This window comes from Gigantopelta aegis, chromosome 1 (genome assembly GCF_016097555.1).
Source record: "Gigantopelta aegis isolate Gae_Host chromosome 1, Gae_host_genome, whole genome shotgun sequence".
Lineage (NCBI taxonomy): Eukaryota > Metazoa > Mollusca > Gastropoda > Neomphalida > Peltospiridae > Gigantopelta > Gigantopelta aegis.
In genome coordinates, this window is record NC_054699.1 from 19,719,673 (window position 1) to 19,729,400 (window position 9,728).

Genomic DNA, 9,728 nt, shown 5'->3' on the forward strand with positions numbered 1-9,728 from the left:
CCAATAGCCGATGTGTATTTTTGTGCTGGGGTGTCGTTAAACATTCATTCATTCATTCATTCAAACAATGATCATCAAAGTTGTATTGTAAATAATAGTAATAAATTACAAAACAAATTAAAGGACGCATAACCACATGTAAGGTAAGAATATAAAAGTGTTCGGCGACGTGTTAACATTAAAAATAGGGGTTTGGCAGTATTAAAAACTAGGTTCTTAATAGACGTTAAAAAAAAAAAAAAACTATATTTTTTAACGTTATTTAAGATCTCGTATTCTTTGTTAAAACACCTGATAAACATGTTAAATTAAAACGTAAGTCAGTGTACATTGCACACTCGAGTAAAAGATTGACTTTATCTTCAACACATTTATTACTGCACATAGGACAGATACGTTGCTCAACAGGAAAGTTTCGATATGTTTGATAAGTTAACACCACAAGTACTGTGATTGGTGATAAATGTGAGTGTGTTGGTTGTAAAAAAAAAAAAAAAAAAAAAAAAAGTTTCATCTGGGCAAAAAATGTATGCAATTTTATTTCATCTAGTACCACTGTGTCAAGTAGTCTTGTGATTGAAACATGTATGGAGTACCTGTAAAAAAAAAGTACTCGAATTTTGTGTGGAACTAGGGTAGTCATAGACGCTACCCATTATCTCAGAAGTTAGCAGCTTGACCCCCCCCCCCCATTTTTTCTTATTCACTTTAAGGGTGAGGGGTGGTAGTATTTATATCCGTGGCGTTTATGTCGATTGATACGCTGCAGGTAGGAGTTTTAGCCACATATGTTACTATTGTCGTCTGTTGGATTTGATTTGGTAGTATACACCCTATAATCATAAATAAAATCTGTTGAGTGCGTCATTAAATAAAATATTTCCTTCCTTCCTTCATAAGTACGAGCAAAAATACATGCATATACATGTTTGCACACGGTCTAGTGCATTCATATATAGATCTATACCGTAACACCTGTTTTAGCAGCCATAGATTGTTAAGAGGCCACATGTGTAAGCTTCCAAATCTGATATACTAGTAATTTAAACTGACGTATTAAACGGACATCTAACACGAGTTTGATTGTCTTGTAAGTAGGTTGCTCATATGAAATATTCCTCTTTTCTTTTTTAAGCCATGTCCAGACATGTTTTATTTATGTATCCCAACTTGAATACGATTTCCAGGAAATATCGATATTGATCTATACAAATACTGTTACGCGTACTGTCGACAGCTAATATTAAAATGTCGGTCGCAATAGCAAACGCAAAACCAAGGGGATCTTTGATCGTTTTTGAGGGATGTGACAGAACCGGTAAAACCACACAGTCTGAGAAACTTGTGGATAGACTAAAACAAGATGGGATAGAAACGCAACTGATGAAGACACCAGGTTTTTTTCTTCTTCTTCTTTCCTCATTATTTTTACTTGATTATTAAGACTATTCCAGACTTTATTTATCACGTAGCGCTCGCTTGATGCGCGGTCGGTTTGGGATCGATCCCAATTGGTGGGTCCATTGAGCTGTTTCTCATTCCGGCCAGTACACCACGACTGGTATATCAAAGACCGTGGTATGTACTATCCTGTCTGTGGGATGGTGCATATAAAAGATCCCTTGCTACTAATGGAAATATGTAGCGGGTTTCCTCTCTAAGACTATATGTCAAAATGACCAAGTGTTTGACACCCAATAGTCGATGATAAAATCAATGTGCTCTAGTGTTTACGTTAGACAGAACCAACTTTAACTTTTATCATGTAGGGGAAGGAACTGGAAGGATTTAAAAAAAAAAATTCAATTTTATACCCACAAAACAATTATTTCAACAAAGTATGCATAGATGAAAAATAGAGGCGGGATTTAGCTCAGTTACAGGATCGAACCACCTTGGTGGATCCATTCACCTGATTGGGTTTTTCTGTCGTTCCAATCAGTGTACCACAACTGGACAAAAGTCGTGGTATGTGCTATCCTGTCTATGGGAAAGTGCATATAAAAGATACCTTGCTACTAATGGAAAACTGTAGCTGGTTTCCTCTTATGACTACGAGTCAGAATTACCAAATGTTTGACATCCAATAGCTGATGATTACTTAATCAATGTGCTCCAGTGGTGTCATTAAACAAAAACAATCTTTAGATGAAAATGCAGAAGATGTCCAAGGCATAAAATGCTGTAAACTGGGAAAAGTGCATATATAAATTTCGCGTCGATTCACACCCAACCTCAAGTCGCGAAATTTATACGCACGCTTTATTTTCTAAAATGTCCAGGTTAAATTGTTGCGAAAGGAGATGTCGGTAGTTCACAAAACTTACTCGTGAAGATGCGTATTCGGGAGAGAAAAAAAAATTGGTATTGAAGTTAAAGTTTGTTTTGTTTATTGACATCACTAAAGTACATTATTGATTATTAATCATCGGCTATTGTATGTCAAACATTTAGTAATTCTGATATAATCTTAGAGAGGAAACCCGCTACATTTTTCCATTTGTAGCAAGGGATCTTTTATATGTACCATCCCACAGGCAGGATAGCACATGCCACGGCCTTTGATATATCAGTCGTGGTGCCCAGGCTGGAACGAGAAATAGCCCAATGGGCTGGTATTAAAGCAAATTCAAATTCTTTATTACTTTAAGTGTTTACAACGTATCAGCATTATACAAACATAAAATAAATAATGTACAGGATAATGGTGGAAAGTGATTTATCTTATTGAATACATAATATATACTTATATACACTTATACACAAGAGACGGCCTATCCTGATTTACTCATCAATAATAGTATTATTACGCGGAAATTGAAAAAGCTACTTTCAGTTTCGATACCTCCTACATAATGTTACAAAATATTAAAAATGTGTCCTAAATTTATTAAACATAGGCTATATTCATATGAACGAATATGGGGGATTGTTGGGGAGGGGTGTCACAAATGAAATTGTTACTGCGAGTAGACATCCTGCCCTGAAAAATACCTTTTAAAAAACAGAAAAACTTGCTGTGGTGGGGGAGGGGGTCGACAGTTCTATATTCTGTGGGGTTTTTTAAAAATAATCTTACCATAACGTTTATTTTGGTCTTTTGGGAAATTTGTTTTATTATTATTATTATTATTTTATTTTATAATTTAATGTGGATATGCATCATTGTGTCTGTGACAAATGTGACGGTTTTATTGATGTCTACACTACTTTTATTAATAATTTTACAATTTTACATTAATGTTGATAAATCATTTAACTTAGTTTGACACCCAATAACCAATATATATATTTATGCGGACAGACAGACAGACAGACATTTTATTAAAGTCTCACCGTATGTACACAATAATAAAATGCAATTTAAAATACAGTATAAAAGTACATAAGCCATTCCTTACAGGAACTATGAGAGACTATCAATAGATAAAAAAAGAAATAATTAATATGCATATACATACATAACACACGTAAAAGATACATATACATAAAAGTTTCAAACAATGATCATCAAATTTGTATTATAAATAATATCAATAAATTACAAAATAAAAAAATTAAAGGACGCATAACCACATGTAAGTTAAGAATATAAAAGTGTTCGGCGACGTGTTAACATTAAAAATAGGGGTTTGGCAGTATTAAAAACTAGGTTCTTAATAGACGTTAAAAAACCCTATATTTTTTAACATTATTTAAGATCTCGTATTCTTTGTTAACCCCTCCCCCCCCCCCCCCCCTGCTAAACATGCAGTCAAATTAAAATTAGCTCCACTGGTTAATTACTAACTACGCTTTGCTTCCTAGTTCCCCATATTACAGCTCCATAAGTCAACACTGGCAGAATTATTGCATTATAGAGCTTACTAAAGGCTGTGTATGGCATACCACCCATTTGTTTACATTTGGGTACATTTGGCTATATAAAATCCTGGTTACACCAGTGAGCAATTAACGAGCTACTCTCGATTCACTAATGTCAAAACCTATATTAGCTCTGCCATTTACTTTTTGACCGACCGTTCAAAATTGCGCCAAATCTCCTTAATCAAAATTGCACACCTTTTCTCTTTGGCATATTAATTGCTCCATTCCAAATTCCATAGCACCACCACCACACACCCCGCCTGCTACCGACTTGGTCGGGCTGCTGGTGCTCCCTTGCACCTGCCAGTGCAGGCGGTCCCTCCTACCCCCCAACAGCTTGTTCTGAATGTGCACGTAAAACCCTATGACCTGACCTGACCTGACCTGACCAGTGAGCAAGGGGCGGGACGTAGCCCAGTGGTAAAGCGTTCGCTTGATGCGCGGTCAGAAAGAAAGAAAGAAATGTTTTATTTACGGTTATATGGCGTCAGACATATGGTTAAGGACCACACAGATTTTGAGAGGAAACCCGCTGTCGCCACTACACGGGCTACTCTTTCCGATTAGCAGCAAGGGATCTTTTATTTGCGCTTCGCACAGGCAGGATAGCACAAACCATGGCCTTTGTTGAACCATTTATGGATCACTGGTCGGTGCAAGTGGTTTACACCTACCCATTGAGCCTTGCGGAGCACTCACTCAGGGTTTGGAGTCGGTATCTGGATTAAAAATCCCATGCCTCGACTGGGATCCGAACCCAGTACCTACCAGCCTGTAGACCGAGGGCCTAACCACGACGCCACCGAGGCCGGTGATGCGCGGTCGGTCTGGGATCGATCCCCGTCGGTGGGCCCATTGGGCTATTTCTCGCTCCAACCATTGCACCACGACTGGTATATCAAAGGCCGTGGTATGTGTTATCCTGTCTACGGGATGGTGTATATAAAATATCCTTTTCTGCTAATCGAAAAGAGTAGCTCATGAAGTGGTGACAACGGGTTTCCTCTCTCAATATCTGTGTGGTCCTTGACCAATATGTCCGACGTCATATAACCTTAAATAAAATGTGTTGAGTGTGTCGTTAAATAAAACATTTCCTTCCTTCCTTCCTTCCTATGAGCAAGCATTAATTTTCTGGAAAATTGTTAACAACGACAAACAAGATTAAAACTAGTCTTAAATTTAAGGTTATCGTTGAGTTTGGGGTTTGGGTCAAATGGCCGTCTTGTCCCTCCCGCCCCATCGCCCGTCTCTTACATTAGGCCAGCTGATATTGTGAAATTAATGTGTACTGCATCTATCATGTTTTGTTTACTATTGTTTGTAGACAGAAAAAGTGAAACTGGAAAACTGATCGACCGTTTCCTTCATAATGAGATTGAACTCGAAAAACATGCAGCTCAGCTTATTTTTGCTGCCAACAGATGGGAAAAAATGTGAGTTTATTGTACAACGCAATTTAAAGCCGCAATATCCACAACATTGTTAATATTTAAAGCTGTCATCTCGAGTATATTTTGTTATTATTTAATCATTTAGAATAGAACATCCAGATTAGTTTTCATACAATCTTTACGCCATGATATCATTTGTTCACAGCCGCTGTTCTGTGTCACATAAACGTTAGTGTACATATTGCCACTTTATATGCACTTTCCCACAGACATAACAGCACATACCACGGCTTTTGATATACCAGTCATGGGGTACTGGCTGGAACGAACAAAAAGCCCAGTCAGAGAATGGGTCCACTGAGGTTGTTCGATCTGACGGCGCAAAAACCTCAGGCGAGCGCTCTACTAGATCCGTCCCCATTTTAACAGACTTGAATATTGTATCAAATAATTATGCAGCTGGTGATAACCGTCCATAGCAATAACACCCAGATTTATTAAAACTGTAGTTGTGTTTGTATTATGCTTTAGTAAATGATGATATAATATGGTGAGGCGAGATTGCATCTTTAACCATGTATACCGGCCTCGGTGGCGTCGTGGTTAGGCCATCGGTCTACAGGCTGGTAGGTACTGGGTTCGGATATCAGTCGAGGCATGGGATTTTTAATCCAGATACCGTCGTTAAATAAAAAACAAACTTTACCGTCCCCATTTTGACAGACTTGAACATTGTATAAATAGTTATGCAACTGGTGATGACCGTCATATAGCAATAACACCCAGATTTGTTAAAACTGTAGTTGTGTTTGTATTATGCTTCAGTAAATGATGGTATAATATGGTGAGGTGAGATTACATCTTTAACCACATTATATATATATATATATATATATATATATATATATATATATATATATATATATATCATCCAGCTTTGTTTTCTTCCCACGATGCACATGTCGTGCCACTGATTCAGGTACAGCGGAAGCAAGTCGACATGGTGGGTGACATCGAGTGCGCAAAGCAAAGTCTCTAGGAGGTTCGGGGGTATACTTCCCCCTAAAAAAATTGAAAACTAGATGTCCTGAAATGCAATTTCCTGCATTCTACAAGTAAAATTCATCTCTGCCTTAAAATTTACTACCAATAATATTTTTGATTCAGAATTATTGGGGGGTGGGGGCTGCTTCGCCGTGCCTGTGTTTACGGGTAATCTTGCACCGAGCAAATGCAGTTTTCTGTATAACGACAATCACACAAACACAAATGCACAAGAATCATTCATTGGTTCACAACAACTTGAGTGAGCTGAATAGGAAATAGATTTTCTTACATACCCGTTGGTGAGAACATCATGTGTTATTTATTTTTATAACACATAGTTGTTTACACATGTAAGTTAACAATTACAAGACAAACGACTGGCTGCTCCTAGGTGATGACCAGGTCACCAATGCCATAATTTTTAAAAGAATTTTTTAATTTTTTATTTTATAGACCAGAAATTAAGAGTTTGTTATCCAGTGGAACTACAGTGGTTATAGACAGATACGTCGCCTCTGGAGTGGCCTATGGAGCAGCAATGGTAAATTACTCGTGGTCAGGTTCATAGCATGCCACCCAGACCAGGGCCGTACCAAGCCTAAAACAGGTGGGGTGGCAGTACAAAACGAACCAGGGCACAGTTATAGAGGTTCTTCTTCTGTCAGACAAAAAGGGTGTGATGGTGGAGTGACTGCCCACTAGGCCTTCCCTACCCTTCTAGATACAGTCCTGTCACTGGCGTAGAATTTTATGGGGGGTGGGGACCACACTATGTATGTATATATGATTTTAAAATTTAACAATTAACAAAAAAGGTTTGATTGTAAGGCAGAGAGAGAGAGAGAGAGAGAGAGAGAGAGAGAGAGAGAGAGAGAGAGAGAGAGAGAGAGAGAGAGAGAGAGAGAGTGTGTGTGTATTACCATAGTTAATACTGGGGTAATAACGCGCCTTCGTTTTCAGCTACCCCCCACACCCACCCCTCCCCCAATGTCTACTTGCTCCCGCCATGCCTGGGTTATGGATCGGTCAACAGGCAATGCCTATATTAAAACCTCTCCATACATCACAAAATACAGATACAACTATAAACAAACAGTAACATAAAGCACCGGAATATTCCTAGGTCAAACAACATTACATGAAACAATATACACACACGCACACACACACAGGGAGTTTACATTATTCATAAATCGTTTGCTTTCAACAATAAAATTCTGAGGACCATTAACCATAACTTCGTTCTCATACGTGGAATAATTTGAGTTTCCTGACAAAATAACATTGGAATCAAGAATTAAATATTGTGACAAGATCTTGTTTCGAAGTTCATTTGATAAATATAAAAGGCGCCAACTGCTGTGAAAAGAAAAAGGGAATTCCCATTTAAAAGTTCCTGTCCAGATTGCACATGACATTGTGTGCGATACAGGATAAATTTATTACACGGTTTCAAAAGGCCTTTATCACTATAGTAAGATTGAATAGGTATGTAATAAAGAACAATAAAGAAAGAAATGTTCAGCGTCTTCAATAATATGTCCACAGCCACATTGTTGTCCAGCACAAGCAAATCAGGTGAATGCATGAAAGAACAAACGAATAAATAAACGAACGAACGAACGAAGATGAACGAACAAATGAATGAATGAATGAATGAAAAGTGGTGTTATGTATTTTTGTACTTGCAGGGCTTACCGGTAAAGTGGTGTTCTCAAAATAACGTTGGCCACCCAGAGCCGGACCTAGTTGTCTACCTTAAACTGAGCGCAGAGGCTGCTTCCAAGCGGAAAGGTTATGGGGAAGAGAGATTCGAGAAGGAGAAAATCCAACAGCAAATAGCAAACACCTTTGACGACCTCAAGGAAGATTCATGGAAGGTAGGCATGCAATAGACTGTAGGATCAAACCTCATCAGTGGAACAATTGCTATATTATCTCCATAGTCCTGAACGATATCTAGAGAGGAGGGCACTAGTCCGAAGGGACGTATAATGTGTTGTTAAGAAAAGTATTGACATAACATGCCCCGTGCACTAGGAGGTCACAGCCTCTAATGGGGGTTCACAATCTCTATGGTGGTGGTTTGTTTGTGTGTATGTGGCGGGTGGGTCGGTGTTCGGCTAAAAACCCGTACATGTTTGCCCTAGGGTAGGGAAGGTACATCGCCCCCCCTCCCCCCCCCGGTTCCCACGGGCCTGGGCCCCGTTCCACAAAACGATCTTAGCCCTAAGATCACCTTAAGTGCATTGCTACCTTATGCACTAAGGTGAACTTAGTGCTAAGATTGCTTCGTGGAACAGGGCCCTGATAATCACTAGCGTACTCAGGATTTTATATTGGGGGGGGGGGGGGGGGGACCACACTGTATGTATGTATGATTTTATAAAATTTAATAGTTTAAAAAACCCAGAAGCTGATATTATATGATTTTGCTTTTAATTTAGATAAATCTTATTTTTCTTTTGCATACATATATATTCTAATTATCGTTCTTAGAATTAACTATATCGTAATTGGTTTACAGTAATTTAACAATATTGCGGAGTAACATTGATTTATACGAGGCGGGATTTAAGTAAGTCGGTTTGGGTTTTTTCTCATTCCAAACAGTGCACCACAACTGGTCAAAGGCCGTGGTATGTGCTTTTCTGTCTGTAGGAAAGTGCATATACAATATCCCTTGCTGCATTAGGAAAAATGTAGCGGGTTTCCTCTGCTGACTACGTGTTTGAATTACCAAATGTTTGACATCCAATAGCTGGTCGGTCTGGGAACAATCCCCGTCGGTGGGCCCATTGGGCTATTTCTCGCTCCAGCCAGTGCACCACGACTGGTATATCAAAGGCCGTGGTATGTGCTATCCTTTTTATGGGATGGTGCATATAAAAGATCCCTTGCTGCTAATCGAAAAGAGTAGCCCATGAAGTGGCGACAGCGGGTTTCCTTTCTCAATATCTGTGTGGTCCTTAACCATATGTTCGACGCCATATAACCGTAAATAAAATGTGCTGAGTGCGTCGTTAAATAAAACATTTCCTTCCTTCCAATAGCTGGTAGCCGCAATTGGCCCTTCTTGTACGAGGCATTCGTATCATGTGGCATCGCCTTTATCTTTTGTATAAGTGTCGTTAAACAAAACAAACTTTTTTTTAATTTATCTTTTGTGTTTATGCGTTATTCCAGATCATAGATGGAGACAAAAGCGTAGAAGATATTCACGCTCAAATAGACAACATTGCGAAACAGGTGATCGAAGAATCGAAATTTAAAGAACTTGGAACGCTGGAATGAAAATTAAAATAAAATATTGAAATGTGGATGCTTGTCAACCACACTTTCTCAGTGGCAGATCCAGAAAATCCATTTGGAGGGGGGTGGGGGTGGGGTGGGGGGCACACAGTGACTTGAGGCGGAATG

The 9,728-nt window shown here is 38.8% G+C and overlaps 2 protein-coding genes across 2 annotated transcripts in view; both read left to right on the plus strand.

Moving 5' to 3' along the window:
- Positions 1-977: 977 nt before the first annotated feature.
- Positions 978-9,728, plus strand: part of LOC121371715 (thymidylate kinase-like) — a 198,511-nt gene continuing 189,760 nt past the window's right edge. Inside the window, exon 1 of the mRNA XM_041497823.1 lies at positions 978-1,090. The gene's annotated coding sequence lies outside the window, so the exon portion shown is untranslated. The remainder of the gene's footprint in view (positions 1,091-9,728) is intronic.
- LOC121371708 (thymidylate kinase-like) lies at positions 1,141-9,709 on the plus strand. Its single transcript, XM_041497804.1, has 5 exons — positions 1,141-1,396; positions 5,195-5,303; positions 6,762-6,849; positions 8,000-8,188; positions 9,495-9,709. Exons 1-5 carry the CDS (start codon positions 1,249-1,251, stop codon positions 9,600-9,602), a joined length of 642 nt encoding a protein of 213 aa, XP_041353738.1. The 5' UTR covers positions 1,141-1,248; the 3' UTR covers positions 9,603-9,709.

Excerpts from the sequence above, each read along its gene's own strand:
- LOC121371708 (XM_041497804.1), top strand. The coding sequence starts at position 1,249 with ATGTCGGTCGCAATAGCAAACGCAAAACCAAGGGGATCTTTGATCGTT. Across the intron at positions 1,397-5,194 it reads GCAACTGATGAAGACACCAG|ACAGAAAAAGTGAAACTGGA; the intron begins GTTTTTTTCTTC and ends TATTGTTTGTAG. Across the intron at positions 5,304-6,761 it reads GCCAACAGATGGGAAAAAAT|ACCAGAAATTAAGAGTTTGT; the intron begins GTGAGTTTATTG and ends TTTATTTTATAG.